The sequence below is a fragment of the Homalodisca vitripennis genome, chromosome 7 (genome assembly GCF_021130785.1).
Source record: "Homalodisca vitripennis isolate AUS2020 chromosome 7, UT_GWSS_2.1, whole genome shotgun sequence".
Classification (NCBI taxonomy): Eukaryota; Metazoa; Arthropoda; class Insecta; order Hemiptera; family Cicadellidae; genus Homalodisca; species Homalodisca vitripennis.
This window is the reverse complement of record NC_060213.1, coordinates 58,574,366-58,597,315: the sequence shown is the minus strand read 5'-3', so window position 1 is coordinate 58,597,315 and position 22,950 is coordinate 58,574,366. Positions and strand designations below refer to the sequence as shown.

At 35.9% G+C, this 22,950-nt stretch overlaps 2 protein-coding genes across 2 annotated transcripts in view; both read right to left on the bottom strand.

Annotated features, from left to right (window-relative positions):
* Positions 1-3,449, bottom strand: part of LOC124365859 (ATP-dependent RNA helicase DDX42) — a 36,939-nt gene extending 33,490 nt beyond the window's left edge. The window contains exons 1-2 of the mRNA XM_046821945.1: positions 3,326-3,449; positions 1,991-2,236 (exon numbers count right to left, since the gene is read on the bottom strand). Of these exons, the coding sequence (XP_046677901.1) occupies positions 1,991-2,202 (212 nt within the window). The 5' untranslated portion in view covers positions 2,203-2,236; positions 3,326-3,449. The remainder of the gene's footprint in view (positions 1-1,990; positions 2,237-3,325) is intronic.
* Positions 3,450-10,901: 7,452 nt separating this feature from the next.
* The window catches only part of LOC124366726, a 62,281-nt gene continuing 50,232 nt past the window's right edge, over positions 10,902-22,950 (bottom strand). Inside the window, exons 5-7 of the mRNA XM_046823326.1 lie at positions 14,737-14,959; positions 12,021-12,240; positions 10,902-11,314 (exon numbers count right to left, since the gene is read on the bottom strand). Coding sequence (XP_046679282.1) covers positions 11,032-11,314; positions 12,021-12,240; positions 14,737-14,959 — 726 coding nt within the window. The 3' untranslated portion in view covers positions 10,902-11,031. The remainder of the gene's footprint in view (positions 11,315-12,020; positions 12,241-14,736; positions 14,960-22,950) is intronic.

The following is a 22,950-nucleotide window of genomic DNA, read 5'->3' as shown; positions in this document are numbered from 1 at the left end:
TATTTCTGATTAGCCCCTCTAGAATTTGATATTTTACTGATAGGTACTATCTCGAGGGATGTTTTTCTTTCGTCGACATCAGCGCGGGGCAGCACCGAAGGTGCTGTCGAAGCCCGCGCTGATGGCCGGAGGCACTCGCATTTTGGGTGGCGGAATGTGATCAAGAATAAAAACAAGTTTTGAGTGTTTTTTTAATAAAAAGTTTAGTTTGGTAAATGTTTGTTTTTGTTGAATTTTTGTGTTTGGAGAAATGTAGAGGTAAAACACGGAAGTACAACAAAGCGATGCACCAGCTGAACGGGCGGCGAGACTCTGCAATCACGTTATCTACTAGACGCTCGACTTTGACCTCTGTCTGAGGATGGGGAGGTGTTTGCGATAAGACAATTCCTGTTTTATATTGACGAAATATTGTTCTACGCTAATCTAGTAATCAGTAGAAACGAAATGTGAAATAACGATTCATGTCTGGGTGTGGTCGGTATAATCCCAAAGTACCGAATTTTGTTTTATTTCCTTTTTTGCTGAATATTGACAATATTCAATAGGGTTCTAAAAGCTGATTGCAGTTATGATGGCATAAGTAAACAAGCCAGGACACTTGTATCCTGGAATGCGTTTATTGGTTTTTTACTTTAGTGAAATTGATTGTTCTTTACAAGTGTAGGGATTGTGATTTATTATCTAAAATCTGTGAAAAGTTGTTTAACTGACAGCTCAGGACAGCAAAATCAATTTCAGGATGTACTATGTTTCTTTGTTGTCTGACAGTAATACGTTTTAAGCATTCAAAAATGAATAAATATAAAAATATTACTATTCATTTGCAGTGAGCTTTGTTATGACTAAATTATTCCAGTAAAATAAAAACATGAAAATCTTATCTTACTCAGCTAAGATATTGGGGTATTATTAAACCTCTGTGCTTTTAAATTTGCTGTGGTAAAAAAAGGCCCCACTAAAGGTGTAAAAAAAGTTAATAACTACTGGCTATCTTGATATTAATTACCACCCTTGCATGATGTAATGGACAAAGATTTAATCTGGGGGGAAACGTCAATATCTCACATTTACTGACTCAGGTGTGTATACAACATCTTAATACCAAAAGGGGACAATATTAAAATAAATGGTACTTTGGGATTATACCGACCACACCCAGACATGAATCGTTATTTCACATTTCGTTTCTACTGATTACTAGATTAGCGTAGAACAATATTTCGTCAATATAAAACAGGAATTGTCTTATCGCAAACCCCTCCCCATCCTCAGACAGAGGTCAAAGTCGAGCGTCTAGTAGATAACGTGATTGCAGTCTCGCCGCCCGTTCAGCTGGTGCATCGCTTTGTTGTACTTCCGTGTTTTACCTCTACATTTCTCCAAACACAAAAATTCAACAAAAACAATCATTTACCAAACTAAACTCTTTATTAAAAAAACACTAAAAACTTGTTTTTATTCTTGATCACATTCCGCCACCCAAAATGCGAGTGCCTCCGGCCATCAGCGCGGGCTTCGACAGCACCTTCGGTGCTGCCCCGCGCTGATGTCGACGAAAGAAAAACATCCCTCGAGATAGTACCTATCAGTAAAATATCAAATTCTAGAGGGGCTAATCAGAAATATAAATTGAATTGTAATGGAAAGGCAATTATGTACCGTGCAAATCACGTGATGCCGCGCGGCCTGCCGTAATCAGGATTCTCGAGAAAGATAAGATAACAGCGACAACAATACCGATCACAATACCTGGAAATGCTTGTAAGTTTGTAATTTTGTAATTGAAGAGTTGTTTTTTTCGTTCTATCATGTTTGTTTCTATAAATTTCTATTTTTGTGTTCTTCATACTAGTGTGGTCGGTATAATCCCAAAGTACCAAATAAATATTATAGAGCGGGATCTCATTTTTTGCCAGCCATAGATTACTTACTAAACGTTGCATTAATCAGAAGCAGGGTAATGCTCATAATACAAAATTTAACTTACTCTTCTTCTGTTTTGGATCTCTTCTTCGGGATTCCCCATGAAGCAGAGAGAGCGTTGTTGGTGATGGCTGTCATGGTAGAGTACCCCTGCTTGCTGAGGGCACTGTTGGGGGGCGGAGGGAGGGCATTGGCTCTCTCTGACCTACTCTTCACTTGGAACCCAGAGAAACCAAATCCTTTTGGTTTATTGTCACCTCCTCTGTTGGAGGACATTGTGACTAGTCTTTCTCTTACACTACAGGAAAAACTGGAACAAGAGTATGGGTATCAGAAAATAATAGGCCTAAGCTATTAATATACTGCTAGCAGCTAACTACACTGCAGACGTTTCAATTACAATGGCCCTAGGCATTTGTGATCATACCCTCTAGAATTTGATCTTTTAGTGATAGGTACTACTACCTCAAGGAAAGTATTTCATTTGTCCTTTGGTGCTGCCCCCGCACTGATAACCTTATGCATTTGTCGGGCTGATATAGACTTTAATTCTCAGAACATCTAAATTAACAAAAACAAAAACGTCTTATTTGGGTCAATATCCCCTGATTTGAGCATTATTGTTATTTTACTTATCCAAAGATAGCACAACAGCTGATGTCAGCAGCAACCGATACAAGGTTAACTCACAGTCACAACAAGGCCACGTCAAGCCCAGTACAGATGTAGACCAAGAAAATATACAATAGGGCAAGAAATCTAGTTCCACTTTTAATGTTCTATATCTTCGTTATTTGTTATTTCCAACTCTTTAAAACTCTGCATTCTTTTTCAGGAGGCCGATAGCAATAGGTTAATAATGTGAAACTCATATATTCCACTCCAGCCGTTAATTTAACATTTATCTTGAATGATGATGTGTACATCTAGCACAATAGTACAATGCCATTACAGGAATTTCAACTGCAAGATCCCGGGTTAAACTTTAGTTAAAATCCCAAGAGGTTTTCATGCAGTTATTAAATATTGAATAGTACACCATCAATCTTGCCCTACTTTGTCATACAGGCCTAGGCCTAAACTTTGAAAGTGATGTACCCAATGTTAGAATCTTACACCCAAAAAATATAACATTTCTATAACGGAGATATCTACATCTAATTTTATCAAAATTTCAATAGTTTTAACTTACTAAAAAAAGGATTTTTCTGAGCCAACGCTTAAGACTGAAAAATAGCCTAAAAGTACAGGTTATGGTTTACTCAACTTCCGATGATTCTGTCAAATTTAAAAGTGGAATAGTTAGATAAATCATTGATTAATGTCAATTTACATCTAATTGTTACATGTATATAACATTTTAAAAACCTAATCTAATAATAGTAATCAATGCACTTACCGAAAACAACACTAACATTCCACAGAACAGAAGTCAACAACACTAATATATAATTTTTAATATTAGCAGCAGTCTACAGTTGTACTGCTTTAGTACACAAAGCCCAACAAAACCACTACAAAACTCATAGAATAACAAAATCCCAAAACACTACGAAAAACGGTAAAAGGATAAGAATATTACAGAGAAAGTGGCTGAGCTGTTTGATACTTCATAGGTACCTCTTAGCACACATATTTATGTTTTCATCAGTTTTTGATAAATTATTAATGTCGAAATAGGTATGTTTGTACTTAGAAGAACACTGCGAATGCCCAAATGTGGTTACAACCTTTAAGAACACCATAGTATTACGTGACAATTGACTGGTCTGTTCACTGGATTTCGCCATTCATATTTTATAATCCGTTTGTAAGACACGTTACAAGGCTTGTGAGTATGAATTTGCTTTACTTATAGTAGTTTGCCATCCTAAATGGGTAGAATGGACTTAGAGGTAAATGTAAACATACTTGAGAACGTTTGCTGTCGTCGATTCTTTTTTGGTTTATTGTGGATGCTGCTTTCAGGATTATTGTGTGGGTTTTATAATTGATAACTGTTAATTGGCTACATTCTTTTGTTTTGTTCCGGTTTTGTAATTGAAGTTAAGTATCCAATCAGTTTTGAATTAGGTGGAGCAAGCGATAACTACCAAGAGACTTGCCTTTAATGCAGTATTTTATATTATCTTAGCCCGCAAAATCTATTGAGAGCAAGTTTGTTACAGTTTTCGTGTTAACCTCAGGAGAAGGTTTTATTTAATCAATAACTCGTTTAATAAACAAAAGTAACACGATTACAGGCATTGGTCACGTTAGATAAAAGGAATCTTCTTACAACAGAAACTACACTCGTCAATAAAATAACTAAAACTACTTATTACGAACTCTTAATATATTATAAAACAACTAGGTTGTCCAATTAGCCGACAGTCAGGAATTGTAAGGACGCTGTAAAACATTGCTCAAGGAGAAATAACCAAAGCCTCCTTCTAAATTTTAAATGGGTTGACTCTGCTATGAGGTGCATAGGGAGTTTGATAAACAAATTAATTGCTTTGCAACGGAGACTTTTTTTGGGGAAAAAAGCTGTGTGATGTGCAGGGACTTATTTATTTATTTACATTCCAACGGCAATATACCAATTTACACTTTACAACAAGTTGATGGCTCATGTTAAGAAGAAAACAAAACAGCAAAACTTAACGAGTAAAACAAACAATTGGATATAACAATAGCTATGCTACAAGATGCTGAACTGTCAGTGCAATGCCTTACAACTAAATCTGACATTGAATACTTAAATACTTACACAACGAAGATATCCGACAACTCTGCCACAAACGCTAATAATACGGTGACTAGAAAGTACTACGAATCAGATAACAAAGATAACAGAAAGAACAAGAACAACGGACTTAATAATAACCATAACAAGGCAAAAATATCAGAGCAATGAATAACAAACGAATAAATAACAACACTATAGAATAACAAAACGATAGAGAATGTGATTAATAACAAAAAAGAAATTGCAATAAGACTATGATTATGACTAGAAGAGATGACTAATGCAGGTCTGGGCTGGAGTCCGCAGCAATGCATTTGATGGCTCGAAGGGATGTGAAGAAAAAATCCACAGACGAGCTAATGTCGTTGCCGAGTCGCATCAATCGTGGGATGGGGCTATGTCGGAGGTAGTTCCTGGCGGCATGACTCAGCTCAAACAAATGCTGCTGCCTTGTTCCTGTGGGGATGCGAAACCGGATCATCTCAAGTAGGCTGAAGCAATTGATCTGGCAGTTTATGAGCCTGTACAGGAAGGAGATATCAGCAACTCTTCGTCTGCACTCCAGACTCCGAAGACCATACGCAGCCGACAGCTCGTCTCCACTGAAACGTTAAAGTATCTCATCCCAGAACGGCATCCCAGAAATCGCACAAAGCGTCTCTGCACTGACTGGAGCTGTTTGATATGTCCATGTTGGTATGGGGACCAGACCACAGAACAATACTCCAGCAGCGGGCGAGTAAGTGTCCTGAACATAAGGGCAGCAGCGCCGGTACTCAGCCCGTGTTTAACTGTCCGGATGATCAAACCCAATGACCTTGAGGCTCTGGAGCAAATTTGGCTGATGTGGGAGCCAAATTCGAATGACGAGTCGATTAAGACGCCAAGGTCCCTGATTACCTCACACCTCTCCACCCGGGATCCGTCCATGGAGTACTCAGCAACTATAACAGTCGTCCTCCTACTATAGGAGATAAGCTTGGTCTTCAAAGGGTTCACAGACATTTCGTTGGAGGTGCACCAATTAAGAACATTGTCCAGGGCGCTCTGCAAAACCTGGCAGTCGTGGATAGATGTTACCTCAATGAAAAGCTTAATGTCATCAGCAAATAGCAGGAAGGGAACACCAATGACTTCCTTGATGTCATTTATGAATATCGAAAAGAGAAGAGGACCCAGATGGGAACCCTGGGGCACTCCAGAGCTTGCAACAAAGGAACAAGATAGGTGATTGGCAAACCGGACGAACAATCTTCGATCAGAGAGGTAGCTCTTGAACCATCGCAGCATTACCCCGACGACCCCGTATCCCTCCAACTTAGCAAGAAGGTGCCGGTGACTTATTTTGTCAAAAGCCTTGCTAAAGTCTATGTAAACTGCATCCACTTGGTTTCTTCGGCTAAGAGCGTCCATCACATAACACTGGAGTGAAAGGAGGTTTGTTTCCGTTGACCTTCCTGCGAGGAAACCGTGCTGCTCATCAATGATAACATGCTTGAAGAGAGGCTGCAACATGTCCAGAATGAGGCTCTCAAACACCTTACTCAGGACAGATTGCATCACAATCGGTCTGTAGTTAGTTGCGTCACTGCAATCGCCAGACTTCATTAGGGATCACGAATCCATCCTTGAGAGCATCAGGGAAAATTCCAGTGGACAAGCTGAGGTTGAACAGAAAGCAGAGCGGAGGGGCCAGTTCGGAGTGACAAAACTTGAGGACCCCCGGAGTAACCTCATCAGGACCACATCCCTTAGCAGAGTCAAGAGCAACGAGTTTTCCGTGAACGGCATCGAGCGAGACAGAGCAATCAGAGAAGACAAAGGAGGTATTGAAGGGCGGAACAGGCAGAGCTTCGGAAGATGCAGGTGTGTATACAGAGGAAAAGTAGGTGGCGAAGAGCTCGCACATCTCAAAAGGAGTAGAGACCTCAACGTTGCCAAGTCCAAGTGAAGAAGGAGTGGTAGATGTGCGATTGAGGTCATTCACGAAGCTCCAAAACACCTTGACGTTCGAGGAGATAGTAGAGTTGACGTAACCCACGTAGCTAGCACGGCATTCCCTGGAGAGGGTCCGGCAACACTCTCGGATTCTGCAGAACGAACGATAGTCCATCTCATCGTGAGATCGTTTGAACCTCTTGTGAAGTATCTTCTTAAATATGACTAGCTCTTTCAATTCTTTAGAGAACCACCTGACTTGAAGGTTGTTAGAAATTCTTAAATTATACTGATGATTACGAGGAATTTTGAAATGTTCAATGTATCGAGTTAGAAAATAAAAAGTTTCGCAAATATAAAGACACGGAAAAGTAAAAATATGGAATACTTAACAATCTGTTCTAATGATTGACGCCTTTGGAAAAATTATTACTCTGATTGCTCTTTTTTGTGAGCGGAAATGAAACAATGCCCTATTGTTCTCACAACCCCCTATGGACAGAGCATAGACGAAATGCGGGCAAATGAGTCCGTAATAGGAAGAAAGAAGAACATCAGAGTTCGATGATCGAAATCGGAGTGGAAGTCGCAAAATTCAATTTAACTCAAAGTTTGTTTGGAAATGTAAAGTTAGGGAAATTGAGATAATTGGGACAGTTTACTCTATGCTTTCAAGACTGCAAATGTAAACAAATTGAATGTTTTTTTAACAGTAGTCATTTATTTGCAATATATTCTATTTAAGAAGAACAATAAGTAAATATAATAAACAGAAGCAACTTTAACACTTAAAATTGAGTTAGCTGGTAACCATTGATAACACTAACGTAATCAATTCAAGAACCTAAAAGGTAGTTCCAGGATAGCAGACCGGTGAAATCTGTAGAATCATCAAAATATATATATCTAACTCATGAAGGTTTGGGTGATTTTTTAATCTTGAAAAATAATTTAGACTGAATTTGATAGTTCCTTCTTTGACAGTTAACAGTTAATATGTTCAAATCTTGATGTTACGTTAGTTGGATACATATCAAGGCACTTTTTACAATTTTTCTTACTATTTTGATTTATACCTATGAATTACCTACAAAATTGAATTGCTTGCTGTGCTCCATAACTGAACACCATAGGCCCGTACAGGTTTTAAGATGATTTTATATAATAGTAACTTGTTCTTCAAGTGGGTGTTAAATAACTGGAACTCTTAGCTATGATGAGTCAAGCCGTTGGCATTCCATAAGGCGACTTTCAGAAGAATATTCATTTTAGACGAGAAACAAGAATAGTCAACAAATTAAGTAATGTACCAAACTGTTCTGCTTGTTTAGATTAAATATTTTCAAATCGTTAGAAAATTAAAATTATTTTTGACTAACCTTCAGATTCATCCATGTGTCTGTTAGATTGTTATTTTCTTTTGAAGAAAACTGCCATTTCTGTGATAATTCTGCAAAGCTTGAGCGAAGATACTTCAGTGACTAAACTACTCGTATTTTGAGAGTACTGGTTTTGGTTAACGTTGGGTTGTACCCTCCAGAGTTAGCCTGATTGTTTCCAAAGTCTTTTTTCTTAGGGAGGGGGAATTGTTTCTTTTATATTTACAATACACGAGACAACCTTTGTAGTTAGCCGGATGTCCACCAGAGCATAAAACGCAAGAAGGGGAACACTGCTGAACGTTTGTTGCAAACTTTGTACAACGTTACTGGGAACATTTTAATACAACGAAATGTATTTTGACAGTAGGATTTAGTATGTCCATAACGGTCATTGGCAATGTTACATTGAGCAACTTCCTTCTTTATATTGGGTGGTTCAAATAAAACTTTATTGTTTGATAAATACTGATTTTGAAATATTTCTTTATTACGATTGCAAGGCTCTAAATCAATAAAAAACAGAGGCATTGCGTTCTTCGTGACTCTATTTCTTACATTGACTAGATTTCTTACTTTGTGCCAGTTTTTTTTGATCGCTACTTTTAGGCTTCAATAGAAATAGAGTAACGCAAATTCTTCATCACAACCTTATTAGCACGTACTGGTAAGTATGGAAACTGACGTTCAAGATTATGAGTTCTATTACTATTTCCCGGTAAGCATCGGGGGATGATGGATAAAGTTTAATTCTGTCTTGATTGGGACATGCTTATGATTAGGTCTACTCAGTTTTACTTATCATTGAGTCCAGGGCTTTGATGATCGGTGACACATTTGTCATTCATAACAAGTATGTGGCTGGCTTCATTTAGGACACAAACATAGGTTTAAATCTTGAGTTGTTAGCCATGATATCTTCATCTATTGAATTTTCTTTGTTAAAGGATACCATTTCATAGGTAGCTATTACAGAGTTGAATGGGGTCATAATATTTTTTCCCGGTAGCTTTACTTAAACAATGGTGTTTGAATCCATCCATCCAGAAGTAATAGTCCTTTTGCTGTTTCTCGACTTAACTGTTTGCCAATTATCTGATTTGTTATCAGAAATGTATAAATACGATGATTTGTACTGATTTAATTCCAATACGTTAGAGTTATTCCTAAATGAGGAATTGTAATCATGATCATGTTCACGAGGATTATGTTTCTTATTGTAAGAGAGATAAACAAACATACAATTCTATTTACGTCCTTAAACGGAATAATTCAAACTAAGGAATTCCCATAATTGACACTAAACTAACGAACTGATTGTACATGATTATTCATCACGCTTTAAACATAAATATATACAAAATAAATCAAAATAAACCGATAGTTATATTATTTTTTCCAGAAAAAATAAAAATAATCAAATTGAAAATAGTGGTAAAATTAATTAACATATACTTGTGCTGCCATAATATAATGTTTACGCAGAACAGTGGATTACCTATATTGAGGTATATATACCTGTAAAATAAGAAATCTTTTTGTCAAACAGGTGTTTTGAAAATAGTTTATTATGTACTAATATATAATTTTTGATATGTAATGTATCCCCAGTTATCTCATGAGTGATTGAAAGAGGAAATCAGACTAATAATTAATTTTAAAAACTATCTGTTTTATAAAAGAAAGCCATAATAAGAGTAAAGAAATTACACATAATAGATCATGTTCAGAGATTTAAAAATCCCCCTTACCATTCTTATTTCATATTGTACTTCGCATTTTCGTTTTAAATATAATTTGAATAATTATACATATCTAATGTTATTATGTACTTTTTCATATTTTTTCTTGTCCCTAATTGGTTCAAGTTCAAGTTCAAAACTCTTTATTCAAATCAACATTTTTAGTACATAAATATCACAGATCCCAATGCGCTTCACAGGGCGCGTGCGGGAAAAGTTTGGTTGAAGTTCACGCTATATTTGAACCTTGATGTAGATCATGGTTTGATCTACTGTGTTGTTCAAGACCAACCTGAAGCAGTTCCGTGGACAAAACCTGTGTCGTGCTGTGTGTGGATAGACGTCATCACCGTAAGCGCAAGGCACATAGTATTCCCTTCATTTCTATTTAGCGAACACTATTTTACCTCTTTTGTAACTCTCCCAATCCAGCTCTCTCTTTTATATTTTAAAAGCCAAACTGCAGAGCGCTGGTACTATCATGAGGCTGATGACACAGCGGAACATGCATTCTCTGTATGCAGACGGTGGCAGGCAGAGAGAAGAAATGGGGTGCAGCAACTCACTGTGGAGAATATTGTGGGGAAGATTTCGGAGCACTCTTCACTAAGGGGCATGGGAGGACATAACTCGAATGACTGAGAAAATCATGACACGTACAGTGAGAGATGAGCCATGGGAATAAACCGACCCAAAAATGAAGCAATGAATTAACTGAAAAGCTAAGACCCTGCAAGAGCTGCAGTAATACTGACTGGTGGTTCCGACTCTTGCAGGATGAAGATCATTGAGGGGAGGGTTTTAGTGGGTGAGAGCCTCACATGCCTGGGGAACCGTCAAGGATAGGCGGTACTCTCTAGGTATCTGGTAGAGATTTCCCTCTCCTCTTGAAACAAAGAAAAAGTCTACTGTTTTTACGAATCATCGCTCTCTTTCAGACTCTACACTCATTGAATAAATTTCTGTTTATCATTTAGGAATTTCTGTTATACGTCTATAAAAATCATTTAGTTCCCTACATAGCGAATTTCGCTTATAACAATACATCTTCGTTTTAAAAGTAAATGTCAAGAATTTGCTTTGAGAGGTAGCTGTCTAAAATTTTTAATGAAATTAGGAATATATGTGCATTAAGTTAGGGATGAAAACTAAAAAAATATGTATGGTGAAATAAATTAAAGCAGGTAAAAATAAAATGTTTATTTTTTCTAGTAAAATAGCTAATTATGAACATTTTCTAAATTATTTCTTAAAGTTACTGAGGAAACAAATACAAACATATATAAAACACGTGTTAACCTAAACTACTTCAACATTAATTCGACTTTAACTTAGTGGTCTTCACAGCGCACATTAACCTCAATGAGGTTTTGATGATATAGACGACAGTAGCTACGGTAGCAGCCAGGGCCGCTAGACAGACAGCGATGACATCTAGCAGATAATACTGGTACCAGGTGAGATGTACGGCAGCGCTCTGGAGGTGGGGAGCTCCACCGTGTCTGATGACATACTCAGTCCAGTACACTGCAGTGTCCAGGGGACTCTGTGGGCGGTCCAGGAACCTTTCAGAAAGCTTCTTGGCGTTCTCGGCATAACTATAACAGACCAATTCAACATTGAACACATTGAGGTTGTTTAAAATTTTAGGATAAATAATTCCCTGTAATTTCCGATGAGAAAACGAACGTTATTCTGATGTCAAAGTCAAACCTTTTATTGCCGTCGACAATAATACAATTATGTGGCAAAAGTCATACCGAATAAATCTACAATTTTTACATTCGTTCACAATACCACATTCAGACATACAATCGTTACATTCATCCATACCACTCACTCACCAATTCTCTCCACCGCGAACGCCAGTGTCAGACTTCCAGATTGGAGGTCTCCCAACTATAATTAAATAACTCGTCCCCGCTATAGAATGTTTTAGATGCTAAAAGCGCTTTAGGCGAGCTTTTAACGCCTTGTTCGCAATGTCCATCCTACCTCAGGCCAGTGACGTAACTAAGTCTTGGCTTTGGGGTGGGCGTGAATCTGATTGAAGAGTGCACCCCACTAGGAGGATGGAGTAAATAAGAATAAATCTAAATCTGAATAAATGATAAGGCCATAATTCAAAGTAAAGTATTGAACTACTGTTTTACGAAGTTAGATTACTGGTATACAAATCTGTTTACATTTTTGGAGGAGAGTTCTGTCTTCCTCATCCTTCTCCCCCCCAGTCATGCAACTGTCTCATACCATCGAAAGGTATCGAAAATTTAGAAATCCTTACTTATCCTCCTTATAATTCACCTTTTGTCATTGATCAGCGTGTTGAGGGCGTACGACAGGGAGGTAACGCTGATGTTGTTGTAGTCGACATGGATGGCCACCTTGTTCTCCACCAGGGCCGCCACGTTGTTGGGCTGATCTCCGTACATCGGGATACCCAGGATCGGCACTCCGCTCACCACCGCCTCCGTCGTACCCAACAACCCGCCGTGCGAGATAAACACCTTCACCTTCGGGTGGGCTGCACAGCAGAGATACATTAGGCTTAGAATATTTCAATAACAGTTATTATTTAACAGGTAAAGATATCTCCTTCACTAGTGCTAGATTATTAAACAGTGTTCTCTCGAACGTTTCTGAAGTTATAGTAGGTAAAGTTTCTGATACAAGCGTTCTTTCCTGACATTGGTTGGCCCTTAGAGCAAAACAACCGTCACGTTTCTCACCACAAAATCGAGATGCTGACAGCGGAATTTGTGGAAATGCATTGTATATGATGGACAATGCCCATCATATTTTTATTAAGTGGACTTAAAGTTACAAAGTATACAAAATTCAAGAAAGTGTCTTTTCTCTGATGTTCTGAATTTAAATAATATTTTATTCACGATATTACTTTAATTTGTCTGTTATTAAAAGTATATTTTTGTATACACGATTCAAAATAATTCGGTTCAATAGTTTGACTTGACACTGATTGGTTAATTGGATTGTTACGAACGTGATAAAAAATAATCAGTAACACCATGTAATCGAGTGTTACTGATTATTTTGTATCACTGAATGATGGCGAATATTGAACGGTGGCAAGTTTCTGTACTTACACGATATCTTATATAACTCGTTTATTAAGTTTACCAAAGTGTCATTGATAGGTCATTTCAAATTTTTTACTGTTGCCCGGGGTAATTTGATGAATTAATACGTATTATTACGTTGAAACTTCGTTAATGTGATCGTTTGTATAATTAATTCTTTAGTATAACAGTCAGTGGTAGTAAGTAGTTCAATCTGTTGTACATATGCGTTTAAGCTAATAGAACTTATTATGTACAAAACGTTATATTATGCAATGTGTATTTTATGTACTTTAATAATTAATATGTCCTTCACAACTTGTCTGAACGGATTCGCCAAGACAATTCTTTCTAAGCAAAGGAATTACGATGAATCGCAAAGCGTTTTAAAATCAATATATTTTACGCGAATGTACACCGAATTATCAATTAGTTCCCACTGTAAAAACTACAAAATATAAGTAATGTTATGAAAACTAATTTGTTTATTCGGTTAAAAGTCTCTTTCACTTCCAAATTTCCATAGAAAATACGCTGAACGAATAAATTAATATAGATCTACTGTAGATCATCACTATTAAATTGTGGCCTATTCCAGAGTTGAATCTTTTTTCTTAATCTATTAACCTAGAAAACATTACAAAACCGTTGCCGACAGCTTACTAATCTAGAGTTCCCTGCTGTCCGTATTTACTCAGTGGTAGTAGTGGTAGTTAATAAAAAAAGTAATATAATTACCTAATTTTGTGTTTAGAGAACTAATCTTCTTTTGCAAAAACGTAAACATTTTCAGGGTCCTTTTTTATACACCATTTGATACAAAACAGCTATCATATTTTTAATATTAAAAACTCTATGTCATGCTCTATGTCAGTTAACCGGGAGGAAAACTTGGCAACGCAGCTTAACTCTGATTGGTTGAGGTTAAAAGTAGTGGTCCGTGGATCCACGCCCACTACTGTCTTCTTTGCTGCACTCTCGTATAGACAAGTCTCAAGGTGTGCATGTGTTTCCTGAATTGAACGTGTCTAGTAATAAAGGAAATGACCTATATCAGAAGGTCTTTGTTTACCTGGATCAGCCAGTTCGTGAATTAACTGGATGTTAGCGCCTCTAATAAACCCTTGGTGGATTAATGAATTCATCCTTGGGTTCAAGTTAAAAATGTTTGTCTGATACACACACACACACACACACACACACACACACACACACACACACACCAAAGATTAATTGTGACGGCTTCGATAAATTTCGTTGTTATGAATATCTAATATTGGAGGTTTTTCACACACCAGTTTGAAAAAGCAAGCATTTGAAATAAAAGGATTTTTATTGTTTTACATTACTATTGAAACATACGTGGAGCAATGTTAATACATTTCTTATTAACAAGTAAATGTTAATATGTACACTGGAATAACTTGTATTATTTTCATTATTATAATAGGTTAGAGAGTTAGTATGCAAGATTTTTGTTTACTATAGAGTAGGCGTGGTGTATTTGTGGTCTACATTGTCAAAAGGAATGACAATCCAAACCCAAGTGTCTCAAATTTGGGCTTGGAAAATATTTATTAATTAATGTTAAATTCATGGCACTTTAAGATACTTTCCTGAATTTAAAAAAAATTGGAAAACACTTTTTTATCACTCAACGTGAAAATAAAGGGATTTAAAATTGGAAATTTAGGTACTTCTGTAACCAGGGCGAAAGAAATACAGCTAAAGAAAAAAATGTGAAATTTTTACAATATGTATACATGACGTAGTTTTAGGAAGTGATATGATTTATTAATTTTATGATTTAAGAAAATTACTAGTTTTTGTTAAACATAATTTAATAGAGTTACATTTTTTATATAGGTAATGTTTTACCTAAATTTTAAATTGTATTAAAAAAAACAAACAAAAAACATAAAAGTAATATGTAACCTCACCCAATACATCTCGCTGAGGAAGCCACTTCATGAGCTTGACATTCTGTGGCAGTCCTGCCACGCTGTCATCCTCCCACTTCCACAGGACACGCTGGGGCAGAGTCCTGAACACATCGATGAACGCCCTCACCTTGTCCTCTGGCAGAGTCGCTCCTCTCAACATCGAGCCGAAAGAGAAATACACGACACCGTCTGCGCTCTCGTTCATCCACCGGTCGAGATCCTGCACAAATTAAAGTAAAGGATTTGTAAATTCGATCAAGAATTTTGATTCTGCTATGTACATTTCCAAACGAGAAACATACGCGTATAAAAGTGAAATGTAATAGCGTTTTCCATAAGAAAAAATGTCACAATATTGAGATGATAGGAATGATAATTCTAAAATTATTGTTCAAAAGCATTCATGTAAGCATTAATGTAGCACAATGAAAGCTTGACAAAAGCCATCGCTTTTGTATAGTGTACTGATACATTAAAATAGGTGTCTCTATGAATATTCAAAACACTCTTTTAAGTGAAAATTTACTTCATGGTGTAATTCCAAGTCAGCCGTAAGGCATTTAGATAAAAAAAAGCAAATTAATAAGCAAAAGTTATAAACACCACAAAAGTTGTCGGCTCTAAACTGGCTCAGTAATTTGGATTTAGCTTTGTGACGGGAGATTTTAATATTATTTTTAATTTATGACTCAAGAACTTTGTTCTTACGTACTTTTTAATAATTGTAATTTTTAATTTATTTATTTATGGATAGCTGCCTTTGTCCCCCATACGATATATATATATATATATATATATATATATATATATATATATATATACCACAACTAAAAATTGTATTATAAAATATTACGGAACAATTATAACCAGAAGAAGCGTTTATCACTATTATGACAATTAAACTAATATTGTTTACACACATAGTCCCATTTAAGGTCCAAGCAGTTTTTTAACGTATATGTATATTATATAAAAATTGATAAGTAAATAAATCCCAATTTATACATGCATAAGGAATTCAAGTATGAACAACATATGCGTATGGGTCAAATAAATTCAAATACTCTGGATCACTCATACAAATAGGCTAAACATTACTTATACCTACAACAATGTTTGGGTATGAAGATTTGATTTAAGTATGTAAATATTTCATATCCTAATAAAACATTCTTAATCTTATAAAAAAAAATAAAATGCATCGCAAAATGTGTTGGTAAGCGCAAATCTCGAGAACGGCTGGACCAATTCAGTTAATTCTTTTTGTGAAATGTCCATTGAAATCCATGGAAGGTTTTTATGAAGCAAATATAAGAAAAGTTACCTGAAATATTTTAGAATTTAGAAAATTTGTAGTTTTTTTTAACTTTTCATAATCCAAATTAAACTGGAACTAAACAGCTATTCTCACCCTTCAGTTTTATGTCGACAAATGGCAGAAACATTTATTTACATTTAAATTTTATGGAATATTAAGTAAACAGTGCTTGATCAGTAGTGTAATGCAGATAGTAAATAAAAAGTTATTATCCAAACTTTACTCCAGATCGCGCCAGTGATGAATTTTAAATCATCTAATGCATTTTATATATTATTAAACACTGTTATAAAACCAAGCCTAATGAACAAAGTCATGAATGTTTTCACGTACGTTATTTTAAACTGGTGGGCTTTCCTTGACACTGTGGTATGGCATTTTAACAGTGGCTTATGGGAAAGCAGAGAAAGTAATACTAACATGCCTCAACGTAACAAAAAAACTGTTATTTTGGAATGTTGCGTAACCTTAATATGGATTTCTTTCTTTTTCCCTTATACCGTAAAGTACATAGGAAAAGGGGAGGACTTCTCCCTAGGCCGTAATAGGTTTCTCAGTCCTACTTATGTGTGTATATTTTCTTCATCAGGACAAAAAGGCAAACCCAACTATGTCCCTGGAAATATTTGAGAAGGAAAAGTATATTACAGAAGCCCATAGTAGTTGATTTTGACCAAAGTAGAATTTCCAAGAATTGCATAATCGAACTACTATAGTATTTTGATCGAGGCAAGTCGGCAAGCTAAATTCATGTGACATTAGTAAGTGACTTTAAACGGTCTGCATTAGGTACTTTTTAATCGAAGTAGGGTTCTTGGCCCTACACGTAAGCATACTCTATTTTCTTCGACAGGACAAGGAAAACTCTAATATGGTACTGGAAATATCTTAGACCTGATGAAATATGTGATAAAGGCTAGAAATAGACATTTTTTGACCGAAGTTTCTGAGGCCTGTGTGATCCGAGATTTGTAATTTTCTTGATCGGGCTGACAAGGCAGAATCAGCTGTGACGTTATGTATATAATTAGTTTAGAACCAGAAATGCTCCTACACGTGCCAAACACGATATAATAATTAATGTTAAACTCTGATACTATTTACCATGAACTTAATTAATACCTACCTGATGTATGCCTACTTACGTTTTAAAATTTGCATAGAACTCGCCATCATATTACATCATAAGTGCTTTTAACTAAGTAATATAAGGACTTTGGTTCTAAAGATTGCGTGCGAAGCCGCGGGTAACAGCTAGTAATATTGATAAATGCGAAAGTAAGTTTGTTTTTTACGCTTTCACGCGTAAACTATTCAACCGATTGCGCTGAAATTTTACAAGGATATTCCTAAGAATGTCTCTTGGATAAACTTAGGCCTATTCTTATTTTTCGTAAATCCTTTCGAGCTACGCCCCACTGGTCTTTAGTAGCAACGAAATATCACCACCTTGGTAATTTCTGAATAATATTAATTGAACGAGCCTGTCCAAATATAATCAGCTGTTCTGTGTAAACATTATTTATTATTTTAAATGTGTTTACGTTTTTTATAGTGAGTAACGTTTTTTTCTAATAAGTACTCATAATTTTAATGCCGTTTTAGATTTCAGCGATTAGGTAAGTAATAATCTACATCAGAATGTGTCTTAATTAAAAACATAAGAAGGTCAGAATCTAACTACGAAGACTCCTTCGAAGCAGTCGACAAGAAAACTACGCTAGATGAAAGTTCACTGTTTGAACGAATGTACCAATTCCAGTTATAAAGATTTATAAATTATCAAAAAATGTTGGTACTTTGGGATTATACCGACCACACCCAGACATGAATCGTTATTTCACATTTCGTTTCTACTGATTACTAGAATTAGCGTAGAACACTATTTCGTCAATATAAAAACAGGAATTTGTCTTATCGCAAACCCCTCCCCATTCCTCAGATAGAAGTCAAATGTCGAGCGTCTAGTAGTAGATAACGTGATTGCAGAGTCTCGCCGCCCGTTCAGCTGGTGCATCGCTTGGTTGTACTTCCGTGTTTTACCTCTAGACATTTCTCCAAACACAAAAATTCAACAAAAACAAAACATTTACCAAACTAAACTCTTTATTAAAAAAACACTAAAAAACTTGTTTTTATTCTTGATCACATTCCGCCACCCCAAAATGCAAGTGCCTCCGGCCATCAGCGCGGGGCTTTGGCAGCACCTTCGGTGCTGCCCCGCGCTGATGTCGACGAAAGAAAAACATCCCTCGAGATAGTACCTATCAGTAAAATATCAAATTCTAGAGGGGCTAATCAGAAAATATAAATTGAATTGTAATGGAAAGGCAATTATGTACCGTGCAAATCACGTGATGCCGCGCGGCCCTGCCGTAATCAGGATTCTCGAGAGAAGATAAGATAACAGCGGACAACAATAACGATCACAATACCTGGAAATGCTTGTAAGTTTTTGTAATTTTGTAATTGAAGAGTTGTTTTTTCGTTTCTATCATGTTTGTTTTCTATAAATTTCTATTTTGTGTTCTTTTATACTAGTGTGGTCGGTATAATCCCAAAGTACCAAAATGTTTCTATAAATTTAAAGACTAAATTAAAATAGAGACACGTCTTAGTTTTCGTTTTACAGAACTAGGCTTCTCTAATCCGTGTTGTAAATTTTCTTGATCGGAAAAAAAACAAAATAAACAATAGAACAAAACATACAAAAAAAACGAAGTAAAAATTATAATGACCACAAATAATATACTTGTTGACGTATTTTTCTTGATCGTGAAAAAACAAGGCTCGTCGGAAATATAGTTAACTCCAACCAGCAGTGGTTATTAAAACGTGCAACGCCTACTAAATTACTTGCTAAGCAGCGGGTAACTGCTAGCAGTGCTTATTTAGGAGCAAATGCTGTCTAACTTTTACTATACAATTAAAAACAGTTATGAAACCTATCTAAACTGCCCTTGACATAAGTAGGCTTCTCAGAGCTGTGTATGTATATATATTTTCTTGTTCGGGAGAGAGGAACAACACCAGATTTGGAACAAAAAATACTAATTTCGGAGTAATTAAAATGACCATAAATATAATATAGCATATATATATATATATATATATATATATATATATATATATATATATTATATATATTAAACTCATTTTCTTGATCGTGGGAGAAGGCAAACTTAAACAGTGGCCGTCAGAAATATAAATTTACTCGAACCAGAAGTTGCTCATACAGGTGCAAAACCTATCCATACGAAACCGCGGGTAAATGCTAGTAGGTCTATAAACATATACCTTCAATATCTTATACGTTACTTCGCTTAACCTAATAATAAATGGTTGTATTAACAAAGAACTATCCATTTAATATTAATTTAAAAACAACCCTGAACCACTTCTCTATTTAGGTATCTTAGTTGTAATATAAAGCAACTCCTTCGTATAAAGATACACTAGCAAAAACACGCTCCGACGATGCGTGCCGTGGCAGGGAAGTTTTTGCTATCTGATCTCATGGCTCCGCCCAAACAACCTTGGACTAATATAGAAGACAGAACATTCAGAATTTTTTGTTTTTAGAACTTTTTAGTAATGCGCTTTACTGTCTATTGCACCTTTTGTATTTATCTTAATCAAAACTATTTTTACACGTTGTTAGTTCTTGTTACTGTACACTACTGGTTAGTTACTATACTTAGTATGTGGAACTATTTTGATCAAAACGTAGTTCCATAGAAGTATAGTAAATTTCAAATATAATCTTGTCAATTTATTGAAATTTTACAATTAGATAACACTGCATAGTTGACTAATTCAACAATTGTGTAGTCTAAATTAGTTTTTATAAACTTGATGGAGAGTTTTGAGCAAAGCAGTTGTACAAATAGTACGTTTTAATTAAAATTACTTGTAGTAAAATAGTAGATAGTGCTATAGAATATAATATTTGCATTTTAAATACTAAAAATTTATAACAGATAGTGTACTTTTTCGAAATAACACTATAGGAGAATTAGGAGGATGTATTATAAATGTAGCAGTTTCAACAAAATATAAGAAAACACAATGTGGTTAGGATAGTAAATTGCAAACGGATAGTTTAGTATGTAATTCTGATGAATTGTGTCACTGAGTATCCAGAATGATGCCGGCTAATCTATGACTGATCCGGTACAGATTGGACGAACCGCTGTCAAAAAGCAAAACTGAACTTTGCTCTCCGAACAGGTTGGGCAACCAATGGAAATAAAATCACTGTTAGCCGGCGTTATTCAACAATATTTTGATATTCATACAAACCTATCAGCTCTGTTTCACGTCAATAGTATTAAAAAAAGAAAAAGAAAACACCACAATTGGAGGCCCAATTTTATGTAATTATTTAAGTTGCTGGACTCTACGTTAAGTGTCTCAATATTATTATTAAATTTATTACTGGCGACACTACTGGTAATAATGGTCAGTAAATTCCAAAGAAGTTATTGTGAATTATAGGCTACTTTGTAAATTCTTGATGGAATAAATGATTATTATTATTAAATATTGTTTCTTGGAACGCTAATTTCTTCTTTAGGCAGTCTTTGACTTGTATAAATATAAAGAAAGAGAGTGAGTTAATTGCACATATATAGGGAAATGTTCACCTGAGGCAATGGCTGCGCGGGTTGTAGGTTGATGCCCCCGACCTCCACGACTTGTGGAGGATAAGGCCTTGCGCCGTGCATCGTGAAGTGGGAGTTGACAAGATACAAGCTGATACTCCTCGCGGCGTCCTCCACTGTCCACTCGCTCGGCCCAAGGTGTCTCTCAAATACCTCTAGAGACCTAGGGGTCAACGCGTGTTTATAGAACACGTTATAAAACACCAGAAGGAACGTGTTCCAGAGTCTGTCGGGAAACGCCATACGAGAGTTTAGACCACTGAAGAAGTTCGGGATGTACGACGGGTTTTGCGGTGCCGCGAACGGAGTCAGAGTCCAAGGCGTGGGATAGCTGGAAGCAAAGCCTATCACAGGGGCTCGGAACTTCTTAGCCAACAACAAGCACACGTCTTCGTTGAACATCTCGATGAAGACGACGCCAAAAGTGGTGTTCTTCGAGAGAAGATTCTGCACGACAGGTGACGGAAGAAGCTTCCCGTTGGTCTCGATCTCGAACATCATAAAGTTTATCACATCCAGGATACTCGGCTTGACCATATCAAAAGTTAAGGCGTTCACCAAGATTTGTTTAAACGGTCTCACATCGACAGACGTGTAGTTCTGAGGAGGTTCGTCTCGTGGAAACGGGGAGACGACAACGACGTTGTGTCCTCTCCTGGCTAGCTCCTTCATGAGCGAGTCGAACACTTCGAAATGACTTTTTACCCCGATTGGGAACAGCCCGAGAACATTCTCGCCGCAGACCAAGGTCAGCGAACTCACAAACAAGAACGAAACGAGCTTCATCGCCGACGGTTAACACACGACTGATGATGTCTGTAATTTCAGGGGCCAACTCTAGAGATAACCTTTCGCCCTGCCAGATTTTGTGTCTCGGATTCTCGTTCATTCATTATTACAGATTGGAACGTTAAAAAAATCATAAATTGAGTATGGTACTAAGATCGAGAGAAAAAGGGTTGCATCAGACTGTACAGTCTGTTTAATGTGTCTAAACTGTGTATCTTTAATACTTTATTCTAGATTTTTTAGAAATATATAAGAGAGGATCGGGTTGAGATAGGAATCCTTTTTAATAACCCACTAGTATTTTGTTTAAAACCTTTTGGTTCCATTGAAAAAATCACAGCTTGAATGGATGTTGTATCAGAACGAACCTCAAAAGCAACGGATTGGTATAGAATGAACTTGTAGTTTTCAGTATGCTTTAAATTTTGAATCAACGAATTACGTCTAAAACCATGTTGCTTTAAATTACAGGTTGTGTGTATAAATAAAGTCAGTGAAAATGCAGTTATACAATTTTCGTAATATCTATGGCCCATAACATATCAGTCAGTTACATATATATAACTGACTGATATGTCAGGTTCATATAGTACCTGGGGATATACAATATATATATATATTTTTAATAATTTATATTATATAAATTAAGTATTATATTCCAATAAGAAGAAGCTGATGTGTGTGTGTGTGTGTGTGTGTGTGTGTGTGTGTGTGTGTGTGTGTGTGTGTGTGTGTGTGTGTGTGTGTGTGTGTGTGTGTGTGTGTGTGTGTCAGCTTCTTCTTATTGGAATATAATACTTAGTTTATAAACAAACACTTCTATAATTATTAAGTGTTTTATTAATTAATAATAGTTTATAATAATAATAATTTTTACAAGTACAATAGACATACTTCGTAGTCTTTAAAATTTTATTATTTTGTATTTTTAATGACATGTGCTTTATTTTAAGTCTAAATTGTTTTTATTATTACTTTAACCACTTTTATTTCAGTTATGTGGGTCTGATGATGTGTTCTTTGAACACGAAAGGCCTCACAAAAATAAAAATTTAAGAGTTACTGGAGTGTTTGTTTATAAATTAAGAAATATACTACAGTTGCAAAACGATCTATTTTTTAATATTTGTATTAATATAAGTGTAAAGAGATAAGTCTGAGGTGTCTTTTAGAACGAAATTGTAAAAAAATTAATACAGGCAGTATAAGAGAGTTGTTTCAAAATGTCCATAGTGGGAGGTCCTGGAAATTGAAATTTCATTTCAGCCTTACTTATTTCGTTTTCCAAAATTACACACTTTTCATCGAAACTGGCTCGGAAACATTATACTACTTTAACCCTTCAATTAAATCTAAATTATCTCGGAAGAATCTGGAGTATGACGCCAAATCGTTTACCTTACATATTAGCAAAAATTATCAATTATCAAATTAAAAAAA